Source organism: Malurus melanocephalus, unplaced genomic scaffold, assembly GCF_030028575.1.
Source record: "Malurus melanocephalus ecotype Western Australia unplaced genomic scaffold, MMel_1.1 scaffold_71, whole genome shotgun sequence".
Classification (NCBI taxonomy): domain Eukaryota; kingdom Metazoa; phylum Chordata; class Aves; order Passeriformes; family Maluridae; genus Malurus; species Malurus melanocephalus.
In genome coordinates this window covers 2,244,477-2,270,214 of record NW_026623303.1, presented here as the reverse complement: position 1 = coordinate 2,270,214, position 25,738 = coordinate 2,244,477, and the positions used below count along the sequence as shown (strand labels likewise).

Genomic DNA, 25,738 nt, shown 5'->3' with positions numbered 1-25,738 from the left:
AGTAACTTGTGATAGAAATACTGTTCCACTTTTATAGTACAAAATGACAACACAAAATGCTGGTTTTTCCTCTGCAGCAAAGACAGCATCATGGACTCTCTCACAACCACACTGTTTCTACCCTAGTTTTACATCATCACATCTTTGTATACACTCTACTCCTGAGAAATACACCATGAGGATCTTTATGAATAATGAAGAGTAAGCAGCAACATAGCCTTTCTGAAAATAAGCTGATCAATATATACRAATCCAGAAGAGCACCACAAAGGTAACTAGAGGGATGGAGCACGTCTCCATTGAAAACAGGTTGAGAGAGTTGGGTTGTTCAGATGGGAGAAGGTTCTGCAGAGGCCTTATAGCACCCTTCCAGCACCTAAAGGGATCTTACAAAAGGCTGGAGAGGGAGTTTTTACAAGGGCCTGTCATGACAGGAGAAGGGGAAATGGACTTAAGTTGAAACAGGATAGGTTTAGATTAGATGTTAGGAAGAAATTCTCTCCTGTGAGGGTGGTGAAGCACTGGAATGGGTTACCCAGAGAAATTGTGGATATTCTATCTTTGGAAGTGCTCAAGGGCAGGTTGGATGGGTCTTTGAGTGATCTGATTTAGTGGAAGGTTCCCTGCCCATGGCAGGAGAATTGGATAATTTTTAAGGTTTCTTCTGATCCAATCATTCTATGATTCTATGATACACTGAAACAAGCCAGGAAAAAAGAACTGCAAGTTTCAAAGGAAAAAAGAGGCTATTGTAATTAAGAAACATGAAGTACTAGGAAAGTAGAGGGGAATGTAGAACTCCCTTCACACTCATGAAAGTAGACAAGGGGAGGGCTACAGATGTCATTTATCTGGACTTCTGTAAAATCTATGACAGAGTCCCCCAAAATGTCCTTTTCTCTTCGGAAAGAGATGGGTTTAAGGGGTGGGCAGTTAGATGGATAAGAAAGTGGTTGGATATCGAATCTAGAGGTCCATATTGACACCAGCACTCTTCAATGTCTTCATCAATGACACAGACCAAGGGATCTASTGTCCCCTCAGCAAATTTTCAGATGACACCAAGGTGAGTGGTGTGGTTGGCACACCTGGGGATGGGATGGCCTCCAGAGGGACCTCGACTTGAGAAGTGGGCCCATGGGAATCTTGTGCAATTTAACAAGCCCCAAGTGCAAGGTGCTGTAGGTGGGTTGGAGCAGCCCCCAGTATCAACACAGGCTGGGGGATGAACAGATCAGAGCAGCCCTACTGAGAGGGATTTGGGGGTGCTGTGGGTCTGGACRTGACCCAGCCATGAGCACTCACAGCCCAGAGAGCCAAWCGTGTCCTGGGCTGCAGCCAAAGCCCYGTGGGCAGCAGGGCCAGAGAGGGGATTGTGCSCCTCTGCTCTGCTCTGCTCAGACCCCCCTGCAGGGCTGTGTCCAGATCTGAGGTCCCAGCGCAGGAAGGACATGGATGCTGGAGGGAGTCCAGAGATGGGCCACCAAGATGATTAGAGGAATGGAGAAACTTTGCTAAGAGGAAATGCTGAGAGAATTGGGGTTGTTCAGCCTGGAGGGGAGAAAGTTTTTGGGTGACGTGATTGTGACCTTGTAGTACCTGAAGGAGGCCTACAAGAACAATGAAGAGGGACTTTGTACAAGGACACATACTAAATATTAGCAAGAAATTATTTACTGTGAGGGCAAAGAGATATTTTTTACATTTACTGTGAAGGTGAAACTCTGAAACAGACTGCCTGGAGAAGCTGTGGATGCCTCATCCTTGGAAATGTCCACAGCAAGGTTAGATAAGGCCTTGAGCAACCTGGTCTTGTGGAGGGTGTCTCTGTCCACAGCAGGGAAGGGTGAAACTTGATGTCCTGTCTAACTCAAGCCATTCCATGAGAAGCAGATTCACACTTTTTTTTGACTGTTTCAGGCTGAACCCTCTGACATTATATATTATATACTGCTCCAAGTACATGATCCATTAGTCTACTCTGTCAAATAAAACAAGGTTTGCTCTCCCGTTTTAAAATATCATCCTATTACTGCTATATCCTATGTCAGCACTGCCTTCCATTGTTGTCACAACAGCTGATGGCCTACCTGCTGCTGAGGCCTTTATGCTCACAATGACATTTTCCAGGCTTTGTTTTAAGTTTTGGTTATGACAAATTCCAAAACTGCTGAGTGAGAAGAATGGTTTTCCCCACCATTTTTAAAGTTTTCTGGTTAGTGTTYATCTGTGTAGTCCTAAAGGGGCTGCAAATTCACTGCTCATCTGCTCTGCAAACAGTGGCCGTAGCAGGGTACTTTCCATGGCGGATTCAAGGCTGCCACAGGAATGGCAGATCCAGGAATTGACAGTACCAAGTGACATGCAGACACTTGATCCCAGCCTTCACATGAGCAGGTCAGCCTTGGCCAGAAGCCACTTTCCACACATCTGCCTGCACTAAGCCAGATGGACCAATCGGCAACCCCTCAGTTCACAGCAGGTGTCAGAAACCCCTTGCTGAGTTCATGGATGMCCAAAAAAGGGTTAAAACCTTGTTGTCAAGAAGGCCAAAGATATCCTAGGCAGCATTAGGAAGGGCATTGCCAGCAGGTGATCCTGTCTCTCTGCTCAGCCCTGGTGAGGCACATCTGGAGTGCTGTGTCCAGTTCTGATCTCCTCAGGACAAGAAGGACATGGAGCTCCAGGAGCGCGTCCAGTGGAGGGCAACAAAAATGATTAAGGGACTGAAGCATCGCTCTTGTGAGGAAAAGCTGAGGAAGCCTGGCCTGGTCAGCCTCAAGAAGAGAGGTCTGAGAGAGGGCCTCATCAATATTTATCAGAATCTGCAGGGAGAATGTCAGAGGATGGAGCTAGGTTCTTCTCAGYGGTGCCAAGCAATAGGAAAAGGGCCAATGATCAGAAACTGATGCACAGGAAGTTCCACCRGAATATGAGGAACAACTTTACTGCGCAGGTGGGCACACACTGGAACAGACTGTCCAGGGAGGTTGTGGAGTCTCCCTCGCTGGAGATAGTCAGGAACGATCTGGAGACAATCCTGTGCCCTGTGCTACAGAAGACCGTGCCTGAGCAGAGGGTCGGACCCGAAGAGACGCTGCGGTGGCTCCCAGCCCGGCCCGGCCCGGCCCGTTCCGCTGCTGTGGGGCGGCCGAGCGCAGGGAGCGCAGACCGGGCGGACACCCCTCGGGCCGGCGGGCGGGGCGGGGGCGGGCCCGGGGCCGGATGTTGTTGTTGTTGTTCCTGCCCCGCCCCTCGCCCCCTCCCCCCGCGGAGGGTGACGGGCGCTTCCCCGCCCGGAGCCGCCGCTGCCGTTTCAGCCGCTGTTGCCGCCGCGGCCCCGCTGCCGCCCGGCCCGGCCTGGCCCGGCCTGGCCTGGCCCGGCCCGGCTCCGCCCYGGGGCGCCGCCGCCGGCCCCCTCCCGCCTGCCTTCCTGGCCGCCTCCCATCGCGTCGCTCCGGCTTCTCTGGCTCAGCGGACGCCCCGGCCCGGCCATGGCGGACTTCGATGAGATCTACGAGGAGGAAGAGGACGAGGAACGGGCGCTGGAGGAGCAGCTCCTCAAGTACTCCCCCGACCCGGTGGTGGTGCGCGGCTCCGGCCATGTCACCGTGTAAGGGCCGTGSTGGGGCCTGCGCGGCCGGGGCGGGTGGTGGAGGAGGCCCGGGCGGCGGGACGGGGGCGGCCGGGAGCGCCCAGCCCGTGGGTACAATTTGGGGCAAGTCGTGGGGTTGGCGGGGGAGCACCGGGCCGGGACTGCTGCCCTTGCTCGACGTCCGTGAAGCTGCGAGAGGCTCTTCTCGTCTCTGCCGGGCAGCTGGGAGTTGCCTGGAACTCGCAAGAGGGTGCAAACCTCTAACTAGGTGCTGAGGAGACAAGGCTGGCTTGGGCTGTGACTGRCAGAGGAATGTGAAGTATTTGCCCAAAATGATGAGCTGTCAGGAAGTGAGGTGCCTGTGTTCCTGTGTATAACAGGTATGTGCCAGCACATGACCGGCTGCACTATTGCATAGGGTTGTTTATGTACCTGTTACCCACTCCCTTTTAACTTGTGGCTGCTAGTATGGCCCTGAGGATTTTCGCAAAGAAAAGGCATCAGTTAGTCAGCTAGGTACATGTAAAATTATGTTGTGATTGCTGTGTGTTGGTTTCACTGTGTTCAACGTGGAAGCAACTTAGTTTTGTTTTGTGTGTGTTTGGTATCTGAGTCTAGCAGAAAGTGATCATGAGCTTGTGTAGTACTTCTCAATAACGTAAGAGATATCTTTCTTTCCATCAGTTCTGTCAGGTTCACTCTGTTGAAGTGTAGTTGTCAGTTATGATGTATTGTGTCAGAAGCTGAAATACAAACCTGGAGGTAAGATTCAGTAGTACAAACTTTTGGGTTTTTGTATTCAGTGTTCAGCAGAAGTAGGCTTGTAATAAAGACAGAAAAGCTGTGGTCTGTTGCTCTGAGTCTCATAAACTGTTGATTTTCAGATACTGACCTGTCCAGAAATTCAGGGTTAGAGTAGTTTTTGTGGCATTTGGGTACATTCCTGCTTTAATACTAATACTAATAGCTGGGCAGTGCAGTTAGCTGTCCAGTTAAAAACAGGAAGTAAGACATGGATAGRCTGAGGGAGATTTGGACAGTTAAAAGAACATAGATGGGGCAGGAGGCCAAGGAGGCCCTGTGAAAGAATAGAGGCATGTAGTCAGTGTGTTCAACTTATGACTGTTTATTGTGAACAGCTGTAGCAGTGATTCACTGACAATAAGCCAGTAGCCTTGGTCTGTTTCTGAAAACCAGAGCAATGGTTTTTCATATTAGCAAATGAAAAGTGTAAAGAACTGAAACAGAGGCAAGTACTGTTTTTTTCTCCAATACTTGTAGGTAAATTGTGCAAGACAAGATGAAGGCCCGTTAGTGGAATCTTGGGGAAGCTTGTGAAGCATGGGCTGTGACTAGTAAGGGCATTGTGGTTGAAGGATGGCTACCTTGTTAATTGTTCATTAATAATTAGTAGCTCATTATTACTTTAATATCTTCTCTAAAGTACTTGTTCTTTAGGTTTTGGATGAGCAATGAAATTCTAATATGTGCCTCCAAAATTAGGCAATTGATCTTCATCTACTTTCTTCACAGTGTCAGGTATTAACAGTTTACTAAATAGCATCAGCCACKTCTACTTTTGTCATTGATCCAGAAACATTATTAAAAGTTAGATCCCTTTTACAACATTCACTTGATGGATATAAAGGATAGGTCAAATCCTCTGTGTCTGATGAATTAGTCTTGCCGATATAAAAGCTTGTGTGCATTTTGAAGATCTGACAAAAATGATCAGCTGTTAAGCAAATATTGGATTGATCTGTCCCTGGCTCTACAGTTTGAAGAGTTGCTGACTGCTTCTGCTGTGTGTATATTTAAACAGAAGCTCTCTTTTCATAGTCTGTTGTCATATCTTTTCTGATCTTACAAAGGAGTAATAATGTTAGGTTTGAAATATGTCAATTCCATGACTACATAATCACATTCAAAAAGACATTTACTATTACATGATTTCATCCAACAGAGAATGGAAGTGTGTATTAGAAGTTGAGTATTCAAATCAACTAAAGGAAAGCAGTTAAATGTTATCCAAATAAAACATATAAAGTCSTTGCCTTTTGAGGATGTGGAGCTTTGGTGAGCACTGAGTTTTTTTCCTTAAACTCACTGTTCGAAGCATGCTACAGACAATGCTAACTTTTTAATGTTCTTTTTTTAAATATGCAGTTAAACTGTTTTCACATCAGGAAGGTTTTGATAGCTTGGTAGACAGGAGTAACATTTTGCGTGTTTTTTGAGAATTTGAGGTTATATCTTGTAATGGCAAAAATCTTGAAAGCTGAGAAAATAGAGATCCTTACTTACAACTGAAAGTCCAAGGTATTTCACACTTGTTTCTAAAATCATATTATGATAGTAAGGGAGGTACATGATGTGTTTGAAATCATGAAAAGAATATTTATTATAGGCATCTGGTTGTGTTTTTCAGTGATTGTTTTCCTGTTCTTCAACTAAGAAGAGACATGTTGAGACGTGTACTATACATATCGCAGACTGTATTAACTAGTAATACTGGATTTATTAATTGSTTGCATTACTGGAATGATAGAGAGCCATTGTGATGTGCTGATGAATGCCTTTCTGTGCTGTTATTACAGCACTTTATGTCTTAATCTAAGTTAACTTTTTGTAGGGGAAGAAGAACTTACTAAAGATATATTTACTGAAGTAAGTTTCTTTCATATTAAACTGAAGTCTGCCAATATATATTTCAGCCTTACTCTGTATCGAGGACATATGAGTGAAAACAGGGAATTTTGAGAATATTTGAGAATTTTGGAAGGTGTTAAGATTTGTGAAACACAAATTTGTTTTTTAAGGGCTGGGAACATGTGGACCTAAAGAATAGAGTTAAGGTAAGGGCAGTGAAAAAAYGGTTGTGTCCGCATAAGAGAGAAACAAAAAGGAAGAGGATCRCATTTGTCAGATTCTTGTGTAAGGAAGATCTGAACTGCATGTTGGGAAAGGTTACAATTTGGCTGCATTCTTGTCTTGGTTTGAGACAATGTTTTCAGAGAAAAAAACGCTACAGAGTAAATGTTTCCTCTGAAGTGAAAAATAGGATAATTTTTTCCCACCAATATGAAATAGATGTTTGTGCAAAAGTGGAGAGAAAAAAAGAAAAGTAGTTTATTAACAAAACACAGTGCCCACAGGACACAGATAAAAAGTAACTGTTAGATATTTAAAACTCAGGAGCACATGCCACCTCCTCCCCCCACAAACCGCTCAGCCATGTTGTATGGAGAAAAAAAGGAGCAAAAGAAAAAGGTCCACCTGGCCCCTCGGGCAACAGTGGCAACCTGGTGGCAGTCCTCACTTTGGATGTAACAGAGGGCTTGGTGTGTTTTTCTGTCCCGGCTTGGCTTCTTCCGGAGTCCAGGACGAGACAGAGCAGCACAGCTTGTCCCCGCCTGCTACCAAATTGCTCCAAAAGGAAAAAAAAATCACAGGAGCTGCCGAGGGGGTGGCAGTCCTCAGAAAACTGTTTGCCCAAGGTAACAAACAGGCGCTAGCTAAATGGCAGCGATGTAACTCCGCTGCACACAAGGAGCAAGGACTCTTCATGGCAGCCCCGGCTTTTAAACTGCCCACACCGCCCCTGCCCCTTCTTCCAGGTTAGATTTAAAGGCACAGATACCTTTTGGGCACACAAGCTGCTGGAATATAGGAATACAGGATTGGCACAACATCAACCCGAGACAATCCTATACTGTAAACTTCTGTGCATTAAAATTTTCATCTCTCACCATTTCTTTCTCCGCTCTACACCAGGGCAGGAATTTATCTGAACCTTTGAAGCAGTCAGGTTCACAAAACACTTGCTCAGCTCCAGGAAGCATAAAGAAAGTGCTCATGCATAAGGTGAGCATGGGTCTGTTGAAGGTRTGATGTCGAGTAGGAAAGGCATAGAGTAAGCAGGGAAGAATGTGTGTCACTGGAGATGCAGTATTGTACTAAAGAAATCTCGTGCTGTAGCAGGAGGACAGCTATCTGAGGAAATGTGTCTCCAAAATATTGATTTCCAGTGTTGTATTTTAAGGCTTTTTTTGCTGCTCTTTTGTCAGAGCAGGTATGTATTTACATTGAACATGTAGTAGTGTTCTGKGGAGTTTCTAAAATTTTAATTTCCAAATTTCAGCTTGCAGTCAAGAGTAACAATTCTGAGATCACACAACTACTTACAATATATAGTGGGTTTTTAATGTATGGAGCCACCCTGTTTTACTACCTGTGTATGGTGACAACACACTAATGTGTCAAGCTCAAAACTATGCCAGTAGYTGTTTGAGTTAGCTTCAGCTTCACTACCCCACCATGTTTTAAACATTACTGCAAAGCTASAGTACAGGCTCTCAGTCAATTTGCTTATAAATTCAGCCAAGTGTAACTGCATTGGTTGGAAGTTGCTGTGCCTCATTCTGCCTCAGTGATTGTAATTTCAGATAGCCATAGAGCTTTTCCAGTGGGGTGTGCTTTTGTCAGTCATGGCTTTTTACAATCTTCATGAATATTTGTTAGTGTTTGATGTAGCTGTCAATATTTGAATACGTCACAAATACTGATTTAATGAACCAATTGCATAGTGAATTGGGAGCACCAATTTAGTTTGGAGACTTATGATGACGGCTGTATGTCTTGAGCCTGGAATCATTCTCCAGGCTTGTCTGCAGATCCATGGAATTTTTYTTCAGGCTTTGGTGTCTGCTTCGATTTGCTGGCAATTTTAAGTAGGGCATGACACTTAACTGATACAGCATGACACTTTCTGAYATTTACATAACTTTTGCCTCAGTGCTTAGTTTCACTCAGCAGTTTGAGGTAAAGGTAGATAGTCCTCCTGTCATGGAGTATTCAACAGGATTTTCAATGGTAGAGATGTTTCCGGTAAGTTAGGTTTCCTTTGTTCTGTGTTGAAGTAGTAAACTTTCTGTATGTGTCTCTGCTTGACAATTCTCATGTTATTTCACCAGTTTTGAGAGACTTACAGACTTGCAGAGCTACTATTCTAGTGAAAATACTGAAATACGGTAGATAATGTCTGTGTAAGGAAGGTCTTCAGGGAGATCTTATTATGGCCTTTCAGTGTACAAAGGAGGCTTGTAAGAAAGATGCAGAGAGACTTTTTGCTTTGGCCTACAGTGACAGGACAATGGGGAATAGTTTTAAACAGRAAGAGCATAGGCTTAGTTTGGCTATAAGGATGAGGGAGATGAGACACTGGAACATGTTGCCCTCAGCAGCTGCAGATGCACCATCTTTGGAAGTGTTCTATGTTTGGTTGGATGCAGCTTTGAGCAACCTGATCTAGTGACAGGGAGGTCAGACTAGATGATCTTTGGTTCTTTCCAACACTAATAGTTTTATGTTTCTGTGATTCTGCTGCCTGTAATCTTTGATAGGAAAATTATCTGCTTACTTTGCCTTAAGACCCTATGTAAAAATCACCTACAGTATCAAACTATCTAGCCCAGTGTGCTGCTGCAAACTTTGGCAACAGGCATTGCTGCATATGAATTGCATACAAGTCTGGGTGTTCCTGTTGTCCATTCTTGTACTCTCTGGCRTCTGCAGCTATGGAATGATGTATATTTCAACAAAGTCTTTCCTTTACTATGTTTGTCAGGGAACTTGTGTAATCTTGCTTCAAATCTATTGGCACAGTTTACATCACTAATGTCAAATGGTAGCAAACCCAGAAGTCAGCTACTTGCAGCTTATTTTTAGCTGCACTTTCTTCTCACTGTTTTAGACCAATTTCTGACTAATTTCAGTCAGTGCTCTCTGTTGTGGGATTTGGTGATGAATGCTCCCCTTACCTACTGCCTTCCTGAAACTTTGCTCTTTAGTCATATTCCCCCCTCAGTCTTCTCTTTTCCAGCTTAGTGTCAGCCTTAGTCTATTGAGGCAGCTACTTTATTCCTTTTTTTATACTAGCCTTTCTTCTCTCAGTTTTTTCCTAACTCCACCAAGTCCTTCATGACATGTGGATACCAGAGCTGCACCCAGTACTGAATATGAGGGTTTTAAGGAGAGTCAAAATGATGTTGTTGTTAATCACCTTCCACAGAGTTGCCCAGTGTGTTATTGCGATTTCTGGTGGCTGCTGCTTGCATTGAGCTGATGTTTGAGAGTTGTGAGTGGTGGTAAAAGATCTCTCCTGGAGCTGTCAAATTTTAGTGTCACTTAAGCATAGTTTAGCAGTCCCAAACTTCACTACCTGTTACTTATATACAAAGAAATCATCTGAGCCACCTTTTGTCCACTGAGTTTTATGAAGTTGCCACAGCTCACCATGTAACTGCCCATTTGATTACAAAGCTCTCCATTGCCATGCAGATCATTCAGTTCAGTCAGAAAAAAAAAAAATAAACCCCAATCCCAAAACTCTGGGGAATACCTAGCTTCTCAGTTGTGAAAGCAAATTACATCTTGAGGTGTCAAGGCTCAGCTAAGCTTTTCTGCATCAGCTGAGCAATGTGTCATAGGTGTCACTGCCAGTTGTTGAGCAGTTTAGTTTTTGATTTTTGTTTATGGTGTCTGATAGATTGCTCTGGTTTATATTCAAAATTTTTAAAATTACGGCTCAAATTTTACACTGATGCTGTTTACCAAATGAATCRTCATTCATATAGTGTTATTAGTGACTTTGTAGTCTCCATTGTCTCTACTARATGTTATTGCCCAACCCAGATGCCAGAAAATACTCAGATTTTCTTTGAGGTTCATCCATTTATGAGCTCAACCAGACAACTAAGGTAGAAAAAAACATTTTTTGAACAGGCAAGCTGAAACTCTTCTGATTTAGAGCTTGTGAAACCCAGTAGATTCAGTAACTCTAGCTCATTCCAAGCTGCTTTGCAGCTTTACATTTATGATTGGTATGTTTCTTTAAAATTAATTATTGTTTAAGCCATGTTTTGTTACTTAGTATTTTGTGTTTTGAAACTTAGTACATATTAATTTTCTGAAAAGCAAGCTGACGTTGATTCTGTTTTTATGCTTAGGACAGTTATTTAGCACTGGATAAGCTATTCTTCAAGATATATCTRTACTGGTGCAGGAGAGAGGTAGTTCAAACTGTGGCCGTAAGTTGCTTCTCCTTTCCCTTTAAGTACTTCACTTACCTCACTTCCCACTGTTGCTTGTAGGTTTTGTTGACTTTAGGTAAGAGTCAATAGTATCAGGAGAATTATGAAAAGAGACTATGGACAAGATGAATTTCAATCTGTGTATAATGGTGTMATTTTGCTTGTTAGTATGATTTAAAGAATTGCTCTTAATAACAAGTAGTGTTTTCCTGAAGTTAGTGCTGTTACTGATATAGACCCTGAGYGTATTATGAGGTGCTTGTAATTTGTGGCATGGGTTAGGATTGTTTTTCATTTTGGTACAATCTAAAATTTTGTTTTTGCAGGTTTGGACTAAGCAACAAATTTGAAGCAGAGTTTCCTTCATCTTTAACTGGAAAGGTAAGTACCTTTGAATGGAAGTTTGGAATTGGGAGTTGAGGTTGTATTAAAAAACAAGTGCTCCAAGTTTAGACCACTGTAAAAGTAGTAAATTACATTGCTGTAATATTAGTTTGTTTCTTCTTTTTTTTTCATTTCCCTTGTAGGTTGCACCTGAAGAATTCAAAGCCAGCATCAGTAGAGTTAATGGTTGTCTTAAGAAGAATCTTCCAGTTAATGTACGATGGCTACTATGTGGATGCCTTTGCTGCTGCTGCACTTTAGGTTGTAGTATGTGGCCAGTTATCTGCCTCAGTAAAAGAGTAAGTTGAATTATTAGTATAATTTTTGATAGCTAGAATTGTACTGGTTTTGTTCTCATTTTGGTTTTCTTTCTTTTTTCTCCTTCACCATTAAAAACTGTGTGATAGAGCTTTTGTAAATCACTTTTATTTCATACATTTTGGTTGTTATGTATGTTGTTGTTGCATATCAGGTGTCTGCTGTACTGGTTAAAGTTACAAAAGACACCAGTCAGGGCTTTGAGCTTATAACTCAATGAGAGGTAGTATAGCTGAATGCCTCCTAGAGCCATGTGTTGTAAAGCAATTATTGTTATTGAACTAACTTTCAACATACTCTTTAATAGCTGCATCTTCTCTGTGATAACTGTTTGAGGTTATCAGAATTTGGCAGTGAATGAGTGGCAGTTTGTTTTTGAGGAGCTTTTGATTACACTGGGGCCCTAAGGAACCACATGTTTTTTTGTTGAAAAGGCAACCTTGACTTTTCTTTTTGGGTGTTTTTTTTCTAAGCTGTAGATGAGTAAGGTGCTTTGTTTTACATTAATAACTCGAAAGTAGCTTTWTGTCTGTGTACACTTGGCACTTCATGTATTGTTCACAACAGAAGCTCAATACACGTGCCTGGTTTTCATTTCCTTTTTCTCAGTGCATTCAACTAGGCTATCCTCCCACCTCTTCTGTGTGTGTAAAAATTGTCTTTGGCTAGTTCTGTTTCACTGCTTCACAAGAAGTCTCTGTGCTTTCCCATTATCTCCTCACTATTTAATGCTGTTCATCTTTCCATTTCATGTCATGGTGTGTGTATGTTCTGTCTTCTGTAATACCTCTTAAGCTACAACTTTTGTTGTACAACTTTAATGTACAGTTCAGTACACTAAACATCATCATTGTTTTCTTTATCAAAGTCCTCAYTTTTTAGAGTTACTAAATAATGACAATTATATAAATAATAAAAAAATATTTATAGGGTGAGCATTGATTATAACAAAACCTGGATGCACTTTTCTATAATCTGTCTTAAGATCTTAATGCTTAGTCCCTTTAAGAGATCACTTAAGGCTAGAATTTGAATTGTATACAAAATAAGGTAGAAAAACCTTGTGCTAATGTTGGAGTCTGTGGAGAAACTAACCAAAACAAAAATATTGGTGCCAGTGTGAATTATATAAAACCCTAATATTTTAATCTTTAAGCTGTCACAAACTAGTAAGTGTCCTGTAGCATGATTGTGTATCCAAAATATATTTGTGGCCCAAAAGTCTGCTAGAAGAAATTAAAATCTTTTGATTGCTTCAGCAGTTAAGCAGGTGAYTTAACTAGCTTGTAGAGAAGACTACCCTTACCATTCAAGGCCTAGCTCAATAAGTAACAACCACAAAGGAATCATCTAATGCTGCTGTTCTGTTAACTTCTAAATGAGAATGCTTCTGATGTTATGTAGTTKGACCCATTTTTCTCACATAATACATTGTAGCACAAAATGATAACTGTTTGTAATTTGGTAGGGGCTGATGTTGGAAGCTCTGATCTTCTAGACTGGCTCCGCTAATCAACAYTTTATACATTGTTAAACAGTGTCAGAAAAAATACAAGGGCTTCTAGCATCTGGGGTCAGAAAACCGTTTGAGGCTGAGGAGAGAGGTTCTGTGTGGGAATATGGTGAAGCACCTGTTAGAGAAGTGGCGTGGGATAAGGTAAAAAGGTGYGCTCCTTCCAAAAGGATAAATCTGAAAAAAACCCCCAACCAAATCACAGATGCTTTGTTCAGACAAGGCTGGAAAGGGGATAATGGTGTCATTGTTGTTGTAATATAGAACGCATAAGGAGAGGAGAGCGTTGGAAAGAGTATGAACGGCAGGAGCAYGGACACAGCTTGTGACTGAACTTCTGTAAGTCATCCTAGAGTGTGGCCCAGACTATCAGTAAATGTTGCATTTTTCCTGTAAAAGTTGGTACCAGAAGACATTTATGGACCTTTGCATCTTTATCTGCACTTGGCTATCCAGCATTAGTGAAACTTAGGACTCAGCTGCCTAAACWAAGTGTCTTGTGCCACTGTATATAGCACAGTGGCACTAGCCACTGATGGCAGTTTGATTGTTCCTCCAGAGTAAAAGTAATTTAAATCATTCTGGAGATTTCCTATCAGCATCACTTGTCTGTGCTAGCAGCTCAGCAGATGAATGCATGCTTACAGGGTCGTTTCTCAGACAGAAAACTCGGAACTTGTTCTCTGTTGAGCATCTGGAGAGCATATAAGGAGAAGAATTAATTAACTTCTGTTCCTAAAGACAAAGTGAATGGGAATAGAGTGCTTTCCCAAACTCCCAACTCTTCATCCTGGAAATGTCTGGGAAAGCATATTTTTCTCTGGTAGAGGAATTAAGGAGGAAAGCTGTGGAATATTTTTCAAGGACATATTTGGAAATTCTAGTATAAAAAACAARCAGAAGAATTTTTAATGATTCTAATCAGGGCTACTACTTACAGGAAAATGATAAAAAGTTACTGGCACTTGGGTTGCTTGTACAGATATGGGTGGATTTAACTTGGTCTTGGTAGACCCAGAGTAGGAAAATATAAAGAGATATAAATCCATTMAATCTTTCTTACCTGGAATTGTACCCTACAAGATCTCAGTACTGAATTGTATCTGGAGGCTTCTGCATAAAAGAAAAATATCTTAGGACTTTCCATCAGTTTATATCCAAGTGGTGTGACAACTGCAAGAAACTAACCATATGTATTTTCCTAGAAGYGTGGAAAGTAGAAGAGGGTCCATGGTGAATTACCTGGAGCTGCTCTGCTGTTTAAATAACACCTGGTTCATCTAGGTTCCAGTCAGTTATTTGCTCAGTAGATTCCAGTAGAATTGTGATGAGAAGCAACTACAAAAAAACATCAGTTGACTATTTCGGTTTGCTGCTAGTGCCACAGTTTTGCTGATACATAAGACTGATGTATTCAGTGTGAACTACKCACATTTAAGCTGTTGAACTGGTTGTATCTAACTTTATCTGTGTCTTGGAAGAGGGTTGTGTTGACCAAATTATCTTCCATGCTTTGACTTCTTCAGATATCCTGGACTCAGCCATAAGTATAGTCAAAACAGCCAGGATTCCCTTCTCAGGAAAACAGGGGTCCAGGGTATGTGCTTRTCCCTTCCCTTTAATATTTAGAGACAATGAATTATTTCTCACTTGTGTAAAACAAACATAACAAATGGTGAATACATAAAACATTGCTTCTTTTACATTACTTGCACTCGTCTGAGAAGTTTTACCTAGAGAGCTTTGCTAGTTCAGCCCTGTCCTAAGTGATTCCCAGTGAAAAGACTGTTACTTGGAACTGACTTGTGTTACATCCTTTGCTGCAGTGATCACAAAAGACTCCCAAGACTGTACAATTAGAGATKTTGGTTTCTGAAAGCAGGATGGGAGTGTTCCCATTCTGAAATTTGTGCAGATCATGTTTTAATTGCACAATAAAAATATACAAGTCTTCATATATGCCCTTTTCTACTGAAATAGAAGACTAATAAGTTTGTTTTGCTGAATTGCATATACAATGAGCTAACAAGTRGGAGTGTTTCTCAAGCATTTTATTATTGAAACAACAGTTTCAACTATACAGTTGCTTACTTTTAATGTAGGAGAGTAATGTTTCTCAGAATGACCAAATGAGAAATGTCTCTTTTAATGAGTCTGAATCAATCTGCCATGTTCTTGAATTGCTGGTATAGTTTGTGGCTCTTTTTCAGAGAAAGACWTTTTTTTAAGGTTCACGTAGATAAAATGAAAATTGCAGCTTCAAAGTTAGAATAATTTTCTTAGCCTTTCTCTGCATTCTGTATCTTTACTGCCTTTTACTGATTTTTTAAGTTCTCATGTGGGAAAGTTATCACAAATATACGTACAGTTTCTGAAGTTACAGTTGTTGAAAGTGGGTGTGCAATGGGAATACATGCTTACATGCTTCTTTTTGTGCAGTGAAAAATAAGGTAATGGTTTCTCCCCTTAAGTCAGCAGATGCTTCAAACTAGGAATTTATTAAGCCATGGACGCTTGTAAGTTTAATTGTTAATTATATGATTTTAATGCATTTCCGTGCAGTGAAAGCTTTCCCTTCACTAATTTGTTTTTTTCAGTGCAGTTTTGGAGTCTTTGTACAGTGTTGTTTCCTTTCTTTGTTTGCACTGAGGTATCTGGAAAAAGCCTGCTACTTACTCTGCAACAGTAAAATAAGTGTATTGGATTCTGTATGTTATTGCCTCTCTCATTTTATATGGTCTTGATTCAATTCTAATTAATAAAAACTGCAAGAAAGTTGCAGCAACTACAGTCCCTCATTTGCAGCTCTAGGTCATAAATGATCTTAAGCTGTTTTACTCATAGAATGCACCATCCTTTCTGGGACAAATTCAGGTTGTACAAATGAACATTAAGTCTTTAAGTTGTTGTTCTTTAAATAAAAGGAATGGCGTAGTGAATTATAATTCAAAAAGCACTGCAGGCTGAGGTGCCCATTTGAAGCCACTTTTTCAAATGAATTGGCACTCATTTGCAGTATTAACTAAATGCTGTAGTTCCTGATGGGTAAATAGGATATATAATTTCAACAGAAACAGTAACAATGAAAGCTGTGATAGAATTGCAGTACTGCTAGATTTCTTAAAAGCTGGTATTGTACAAGTAAATTGCATGTTTCAAATGCTTCATGGGCAATCTCTTAAAATGAATAGAATTAGATATTTAACAGTGATCTGTACTAATACTTTCAAGAGCTACTTGTTTGTTTGTGAATTCACACAAAGCTGATGMGTGCTGCTTAAGCCTCATCATTAGTTGTCACTTTCATAGCAGTTCACATCTTCAGATGCTGTATAAACACAGCTAATTACAACTTCCAAAGTATTGATTAAATTAAATATGTGGTGGAGGAGCTCAATTAATTTTCTTAACCATAATAGTCTTGCTTGTTCAATGGATGATACTGATGTTAAAATATATTAGATAAGTTTATTAAATCTATGAAAATTTACATTAAATCTAACTGTAATGTATTCAATAATGTAATGAATACATTACATTTATTTTCAAAACGGAATAATATGTTTTTCTCCTATGCTTATCTGCCAGGGACTTTGCACTGGAGTGACTCTTAATAGTATAGTGCTTTATTTGAGGAGTTCCACAAAGCAAATTACTTAAGACAGAAGGTGCCYTGTTTTTGAAATATCTGTTGTGACAATTTATACTCTAGTTCAGTTTGGAAGAATCTTKAAAATTGTAATGTATTTATTATGTTTAATCTAAAAACTTTTTTTTAAAGTGGAACTTGTATGTTCCAAATACACATTCTTGACCATTGTTTTAGAATGTATTCAGAGGTCTGGTTTTGTTTTGTTTTTTTTTATAGTATTAACTATAAAAGGAAACTGTAAAAGAATCAGAAGAGTCAGGCCTTGTATATTTCACTTTAAAAATTGTTCACCATAATTTTGTCAGAAGAGTCACTAAGTCTTGCATATACGAAACTTGAAGTAGCAAACCTTGTAGAACAAACAAATGTGAAACTGTCGTGTGTATAACTATATGGTTGTTTTTTTCCTGTATTGGAAATCAGATTTATTTCCTTCACAGCATTCTACAAAATTTTATCAGATTTTCATGTGCTTTCTGARAAAGTACAGTAGTAGTGAGTTGGTGCATAATGAAGTGTAGGATCAGCTAGTTTAACCATGTCTTTTAATTTGCAGACTTGCTTGGTGGAGGACAGGGCAGTATGGTTGGTAAGAAGAATACTTACAGATACAAGCAGATCACAGTGTACTAGTTTTCTTTTCTTTATAGGACAAATGCAACCCCTTTAGTACTTCAAAGATATGTATTCTGAAGTTAAATTCGTGATTTTGTCTATTCTTGATTTTATATAAATCCTAAATATAGCATATCTCTGGTATGTATAGTGAATATTCTRAATGTTATTTGAAATTTAATTGCATTTGTAATTAGAATTACATATCTGAAAATTTTAATGCAAAACAATCAGGGTAAAATTAATATGTCCATGTTATAGCCCCTTTTACATTGTGAAGGCTAGGGTATATAAAGAGATCAGATTGTGGTTTGGGTTTGGTATTGCTTTTTATATTGCTCTTCCTGTTCAGTTTGACATGTTCCTACAAGTATAAGTATTAGATGGCTGAAACCGGCATYGAGCTATTTCTAGAGAGCATGCTAAAATGGTTTAGTTAGTTGTCAGATTTGGAAATCAGTTTAGAAAGGAATATTTTTAGGGTTCTGTCTTTAGCAACTTATGGATGATGCCAAATAGAGGACACATGCAAACACTGTTGAGGAAAGAATTAGAAGGCAAAATTACCTGAAATTTATATGATAAAATTTAACTAAGTAGAAAACACTTGACTGAACAAYAGCTTGTTAGACTGTTACGGTAAAACAGAAAACTTGAATGAAGTTCTGGCAAGTGTGAGGTAGTGACACACCTGTGTCTTGTATTTTTTCTTGATTTTTCTCAAAGTAGCCTAGGTCTGGAAAGTATTCACTTTTCCACTTTATTAGRACAAATCTGACTAAAAAGTTATTTTCTGCCAAAGCATAGCATTCTCAGTAACTCAAGCCCTATGTGTAAAGAAAGTTATTTAACAAAGAAAATAGTAGTTYAAGAACCATTACTGCTGACAAAGCAGTTGAGAGGATGAGGGGGGCAGCTGTACAAAGAGAAGATGAAAGGAGTTAAAAAATCTTGTACTGTACCCAAACACATGTAAAGTGTGAAGTGACCAAGTACTTCTAATTCTGTAGCTCCTAAAAACATTTTTTTTTGCGGAATTTTGGAATAAATTATTGAATTTAGAATAATAATGATGATGGGAAATATTTTTTTAATTGCCAGATTTATTTTTTCTAAATTGGTAAAGTAGGCTCAGGATCAACATACTTGGTATTCTGTGTTTTTCTGATTCAGTCCTAAATGTATGAGGGACTGTAGAGGCTGTCCCTCTGGGAAGGGATCATTCCCTTCAGCATGCAGATTAGTGACATGTTGGCTTTTACAGTCTTCTATGGAGTTTTGTCAAGTTGTGCTGCCTTTCAGTCTTTCTGGCTGTGTAGCTTCTCTTCCCTTTTGGCTGCTGCCCTTAGGCACTCCTAACAGCAGGAGTCAAAGGATTCCTATATACTAATAAACTAAACCTGGGAGTGTTCCTAGGAATTGGCACTTTATAATTTGTACTTTTAGAGAGGCCCCTGGCAGGCTTGGGTCTGTATTGTGTAACAATTCACAGGCTTTATCAGAATGCTTCAGGCACTATGAGTGGTTCGGAGGTTATGAAAACTTACTGATAGAGATGTAAGCTGTTCCCTGCCAGCTGGCTTGAAATGAATGGGAATGTTTCTGGGCACAGTTTCATTTCTTAATAGAGATGTAACCAGAGATCCTTTAGCTTCTCAACCTACACTGGCCTTGAACTATATTCCACAGCATAGTCCTGGATATTTTGGAAATAAATGACAGGGACCAAAATTAACATCTCTAACCTTAGAAGGTGGAGGTGGAATTTTCATTCATGTTCAGYTTAAAATTTCCCACAGAGAATTACACCAATGAGTTTTTTGGTGGAGATTTGATCCTGTTTTCATCCATGATACGGTCAATTCCATTTTACATGTTCCTTTTCTGTGGCCTTTTCTATGAGAATCTCCTTCAGCAGGAGGTGGATGCTTTAGATTGTCATGGCCAGATTTGAATAATTTCCTTGGACGGATCAGAGCTTCATGGGTTTTGTTTCCTTATAATGACAGAGAATTGRAGCTAGAATTTAATCCTAGAATGAATGAGTTACAAATCTTTATTTAAAAGTTCAAGTAACAATATTAAGCGTAGTCATGATGCTTCATGGATCAGTTCAGCATCTGCCTGCCTGTGAAATGTGCTTTTTACCACATTTCAACACCTTGTCAAGGGAAGTGTGTTATTTTTGCCAAGGTCAAGACTATTTCTTCTGCAAGGCTTCTCCATAGTATGAAGTTTTCACAAGTGGTTGCCTCTAGTCACTGTCACCTCATTACAGAAAGTAGCTGGCAACACTTATTTGGTGACTTAGCTCTTGTAGGACAGCTAAAATGTCCAGTGGCTRAAATATCAAGCATCTTAAATCTCCTGGATTTTGTATATTTGAGAGGAAATTTAGAGAAGACTTTAATTAACTTCTAGGAACATTCTTTGATAGTTTCTCTCTGCTAAGTTTTTCTATTGCAGACTAAAATGCCTTTGGAAAATACTCATCCAGTACTAATGTCRTTTAGTACATTGGTGATAATACAATATCCTCTCCATTTTACTCCTGGATAATATACATGGGGTGTATGTTTCTGTACACCTTCTCTATCCTGCATATATTTCATGACTTCAGTACTTTCTTAAACACTCTAAGAATTTGATGGTCCAGGCAACCAGAGTAACTGAGGAATCATCTTGGGCTTAGATATTAAAAAATGTTACATGCAGTTGTGTAAAGCAACACAGAGCTTCTCTTTATGTCAGCAAACAGTGTGATGGAAGAGACCTTTCCAGAAAGTAGTTGGAGTGATTTGATTCACTAAGCTTTAAATTCTTCTCTTTGTGATGTTCCAATACAGGGTTGAGAGTTGTATAAATGAGATGAGTTTATGGATCATGTGAGAGCGAGACAATATCCTCAAGGCTATCTTTCAGAGTGGGAAGTTTCATAAAGTCAACTTGATGTTGTCAGTTCTCCTGCTCCAGAATTCTGTTGCTTGTATTTCTCTCTGCGTGATCAGGAGCTTTGATCTATGCTTTTGCTGAACTCACTTTCTCCACAGAGTAATCAAGATGGTAAGGCAAGATACAGCAATAGTAGTCTTGTTGGACAAGGCATTTGTTTCAAGATGATTCWAAAAGCATCAGACTGCTACATTTATTTCCAGGTATTCTTCCTTCTGTTTAGTATAGGTTTCACTTGTTTCTTGCATGGATGCTGAAGTGGCCTCTGGGATGAACACTATTACAATGGTCTAAAATGAGATATATCCTAGCTACTAATAGGAGAAATGGAAGATCTCCATGTTCACCTGTGTAGTTGAACAGACACCTTTTCAAACTACTGTGCACTGAAGCAGAKAGTCCAGGATGTCAGGATCTGAAATCAACTCAGGTTTCACCTTCGTCCTGTCTTCCCTTCACAAATGGAGAATTCCTTAGCAAGATGGGAATCTTACCAATTTGCAATTTATATTGGTTTACTTGAGGTATAGTGTTCCAGATGAGGACATTCTCAGCACAGATGTATATCATTCAGATATGTGTGTTCTGAGTACAGCCTTGGCATTTTTGTGGTAACCTATGTGAGCCTCAAAATTGTCTTGGGGGATGTTCTGGCATGTTGAAARTGAGCTTATTTGACTCAGTTATCTTCTAACTTTCTTTTCATCTTTTGTGCTGATAGCTAAATTATTTAGGTATAAATCTTGTAGTCAGAATTAACAGAAATTCCTGCTTCTTCTGYCATTTCTCTCTTTAAGTGAGTGGAGGTAGAACAGTTTGTAACTCTGACTTTAACTTTTTTCTGTGGTGTATAATACAAATTCTGGCCGTGTGAGAATCTAGCAAAAGTCTGCATAGAGTGGTCTTTTTGTATTTTGGAATTTAAGTATCAAGTRTATTTGTTCAGGGCAATATTCAAAACTAATAATACTTGATTGTGGATGAGGTTTGTATGAAAGAATTTGAAAATCTCATGCTATTTATTGGGTCTAATATTGCACTATGTATACATATATTTTCAGATCAGRAGTCAGAGATCAAGTGCACATAGTGGGAGATTCTTTGGGTTTTTCCCAAACAACTATGAATACAATTGTTAGTGGAGGACTGTGTTGTTGCTATCCATGTTGTTTCCCCACATAATAAAGACAGAGAAAGGTACTCAAATTAGCACCATTTTGGAARTCATGTAAGATCCTTTTGTTTAATATTGTACTTGTCATTCACTGATTTACAGCAGGACTTGAGGGGGTCTTGGCCCGTTCAGTAGTGCAGTTTAGTGTAATGTGCATGTTCCTGGTCATGCACTGCAAGAGGGGCCCTGTTGCTGCGCAGCCTTCCTGTCCAGATCATGACTCCGTCTGGAGCTAACTGCACTAGACACTGCAAAGATAAAACAGAAATGTCTTGCAGTTGGTAATATATTCAATAGTACCCTTGTTTCTGCAGGAAAAATTCATATTTAGGCCTAGAATTTTTTTTCTTCTACTTTTAAAGGGAAAAAGCTTAATTTTACTGGATCAGGAGCAACAAGCATTAGTGAAATTGTATTCTTCATTGGGGTTTTTGGTAGTCTGATTTTTCAAAATACACTGTTAGACATTAGTATCTTTAAAGAATTAGTTATTTTACAGAAATATTTCATTAAACATTGCATCTAGACCATTGAAGAGGTCTATTTCACAAAATTCTGTGGATAGCATTAAAGACTATCTGCTTTTTTCATGAAATATATTACTTTCTTATCATTGGTATGTTCAAAAGTGTACTTGAATTGCAGTTTTTTTTTTTCTTTGCTCAAATATTGGACTGGGTTTTATAGGAAAAAGAAAATTAAAAGCTGGAGAGTATTAAATCTTCCTAATAAGCAAGTCTCTTTTCCACTTAATTTGTGCTTTTGTTGTGGCTAACAAATAATTTGCTGTATGGGTTTTTCTGTACACCATTGATAGAATATACAAGCTTGTCATCCTAGTGTGCTGGAAATGCTACACTCAAATCAAGTGTTCCTTTCTGGTTTTGTATATCCTCACCTGCTCCTCACTGTAAATCATTGAGATGTCAAGAGCAGTGATTAATTAAGCTGCACGTGCAAGTGCTTTTTTTCACCTGTCAAGTAGGAAGAAAACTTACTATAATGAATTGTGTGATGCTGTTTAATTAATTTCTTTTTATTCCAAGCTCTGAGGTTTGCAGAAATATTTTACAGTATAATTTTCATTAACATTTGTGTATTGATAATATGGTGTGTTTGGGAGCTATGTCTGTCCAAGATTATACTATAGGAAGGGTTGTGTTTAAGGTTCTGGGAAGATAAGAATCATGGTCTGGAGTCTGCATGTATTTTATCTAATGCTGGTCAAATGACTTTAAACTGTCCTCTTGTTTAAATAAACCAATTAATAGTACCTATCAATTTCTTATTTATTTGTATGTATTGTAATAYAGATGTAATTTTATTGGAATTTGAAAAGCTTGGATGTTTTTCACAGTCTTTGARGCAAACAATGAAATTAAATTGTATAGTGATCTTAATCTATTATTAAAAGGTCCTGGAAAGGAAGATTACAAGGTAGATTCAGGTTTTGAATCAGTTTTACCATTGGTTTAGCAGCGGGTGGGCAGGCAGATGCCTGCTCAGAGTAGAACCTATTGCCATTTTTCACCATTGATAGAGTAGCCTTTCAGAGTCAATGAGCTCTGTCAATGTGAGCTTGTCAAGGCTACAACTTCATAGACCTGAGAGGCGGTTTGAGAGGTCAGCCCTTTTCAGGTTTGCTGTGATGCAAATGAACTTTAATGCTTAAACAACTATTGGAATTTTTATGTCTGCTCCTTGTTCTTTTTTCTTCACAAAGTCATTGACGAGACATTCAGTGCTTTTTAAATTGGAAGTTGCATTGTGCTAAAGACCTAGTACAGATTTACGGAGGGCTGAAAGCAGTTAGATCATGTTCTTTTCATGGTGCGATTAGAATCAAATCGATTTCCCTACAGCCTTCAGCATTCAGATGGCAATTTTAACAAAGCTTGGGGGCTAGACAAGGGACAAAACGACTGAACTGAATGTTAATTACACTCTGCAGCCTTATTTTCTTTTGATTTGGAGCTGACTGGCAACTAAATTAACAAAAGTGTGACCATAACTGCTGGCCTATTTTCATTTAAAAGGAGAGCAGACTCTAAAAGGCTATCTTTACAAAGAAACAAGTGAGGTCTACTGATTATTGTTAAAGGGCACTGTCTTTAAAAACATAATAAAAAGAATAACCCCAAAAATACTCAATTTCCAATTGATGTGATAAATTAGTTACTGGTACATATATCTTGTGATAATTCTTTCTCTTGTGCTTTTTAAAATAAAACATAATAAAAAAATTGCTGTAATGAATACTGATAGATAGCAATGATCTAATTTTTAATCATGTGACCACAGTACATGCTTAGATGTGTTTCTCCACAACTGCTTCAGTATTAAACTAGACACAAAGTGATGCTTGAGAACCAGGATGTTAATACGGGGSGGAAATTAATAATTTGTTGTCTAATTTTTGTTTCACTCAGATACTCTTGTTTCCCATGACAGCATTTAGTTTGGTTAGTTAAGGTTCATTTACAGTACTAGTATTTTGTAGTAATAACAGCAAGATGCATTTTCTCATCCTTTCCCCTCACCCCTCTCTGCCTTGTAAGGAAGCTGCAGCTGCACTAAGTTGCATTTGATCCTTGTCATTGCTCCGTRCTTTTGCACCTGCAGCTCTGTTGGTCTCATCTTAACACCTGGCACCATGAATTATCCTCTTTCTATTCAGTCTGTAGCAAATCCCATTTAGAGCTAAGCAATATATATTCTGGCAGTCAAATGACCATAAATGTCAGTAGRTATTTCTCAAATGTAAATATAACTGAATAATTATATTCAAAATGCTGTGAAACTTTACAGCACAGAATGTCCTTGAATTCTAGAATGCATCATCTTAAAAAGCTGTGCAGAGCTGCTTWCAGGATTCTCTATCTGAAATGTCAAATCTAGATGACACAGACAGTAAACTTTTCCTTTAGAATCCTAAATACTGTATTTGCTCTCTGTACAGATTACAAACTTAGTAATACTTACTTGTGCAATTTATTTCTGCATTTGGTTTTTCACTCTCTAAAATATGGATATAAATCTAAAAAAAATTCTCATTTATTTAGAGTATTGTGTATTTGTAYGTGACCTACAGCACTGCAAAATAGTTTGCAACATTTGTGAATTTAAATGCTGACTTTAGAAGCAGTGCATTCAGACCACTGATCCTGGGGGAGCAGTGGTTCTGCTTTTTATACTTCGATCACTTCAAAACTTCTGTGATTTTAAAGTTAAAACTGCCATAAGAACATATGTATGAACAGTTTTTGCTCTGAAGTGGATGAAGGTACTTACTTGGCTATCATAAAAAGTTGTTTCTGTTCTAGATACTATTTAATACCAGACAAGTTTTGATAGTACTATGGACCACCCTGTACTCAGTCACTGTCCTGTACCTCTCTCCTTTTCACACAAAAGCAGCTGCAAAACAAAGTTTTTCTAAAACCAGTCAAGAGTAAAATTCTTTCTCATTTGTCTTCCAGACACGAAGATCGATTGAGAAGTTATTAGAATGGGAAAACAATAGGTTATACCACAAGGTGAGTGCCGCAGGGAGCAGCTTCGTACTGTTGGAGTTTGAATTGCACAGTATGGAAACAGATGCTTTTGTTGAACGAAAAATATGAAAGGTGGACAAATGGGCTAGTCTGTGTGCTGCAATAAAATACAGCTCATTTTTCTTCTTTTTCTTTCCTCCTTGTCTAGCTGTGCTTGCATTGGAGACTAAGCAAAAGGAAATGTGAAACGAATAACATGATGGAATATGTAAGTTAAAGGGCTGTTTTGTGAGTTTCTCTATTAAATGATCATTTATTTTGCTTCTGATCTTATTCTTTTCATGATTATTAATCAGTAAAGGTGTCAGGAGCTTAATCGCCTGAGTGCAAGGATTTTCTACGGTTCACAGATGCATGGTTTCATGTGCAGGACTGATTTATACAGTTATGAATGACTTGAAAACAAGGCTTCACTGTGTTCTGAAAAATAATAAATTAATTGCCAAGATAAAATAGCTTGAACATGTGCTGATGGAGTGTGAAATTTTAGATGCTGTATAAAGAATAACCGCAACTTTGGTTACGCAGCAAGTCAGATATGGCTATTTTATATAATGCTAATCAAGTCTAGAAGTATGGAAGAAGACYTTTCAACTAAGCTGTTGGAGCTTAAGAAACCTTTAGCCTTTTTAGATTTTAACTGCCCCTTACCTCAACTATCTTGAAAGTATCTTTATCTCCAATTGGTGTCACTAAAATATTTTTAAGTCAGTCTCTGAAGTTTTAATTTACTTCAGTCTTTGGCYGAGACTCCATAAACCCTTCTTGGAAATAAACAGTGAGAAGTTATATGTGGTTTAAAATGAATGATGTCCTGTGTAGGATGTAGTTTGTTTAGCTTGCAACTTGTTCCTTTTTGGTGCTGTTCTTATTTCCATTTTAAGTGTGTC

General features: G+C 39.1%; 1 protein-coding gene across 1 annotated transcript in view; it reads left to right on the top strand.

Moving 5' to 3' along the window:
• Nucleotides 1–3,357: 3,357 nt before the first annotated feature.
• The window catches only part of CHIC2 (cysteine rich hydrophobic domain 2), a 31,757-nt gene continuing 9,376 nt past the window's right edge, over nt 3,358–25,738 (top strand). The window contains exons 1-5 of the mRNA XM_057366816.1: nt 3,358–3,613; nt 11,013–11,067; nt 11,214–11,369; nt 24,774–24,830; nt 24,997–25,056. Coding sequence (XP_057222799.1) covers nt 3,495–3,613; nt 11,013–11,067; nt 11,214–11,369; nt 24,774–24,830; nt 24,997–25,056 — 447 coding nt within the window. The 5' untranslated portion in view covers nt 3,358–3,494. The remainder of the gene's footprint in view (nt 3,614–11,012; nt 11,068–11,213; nt 11,370–24,773; nt 24,831–24,996; nt 25,057–25,738) is intronic.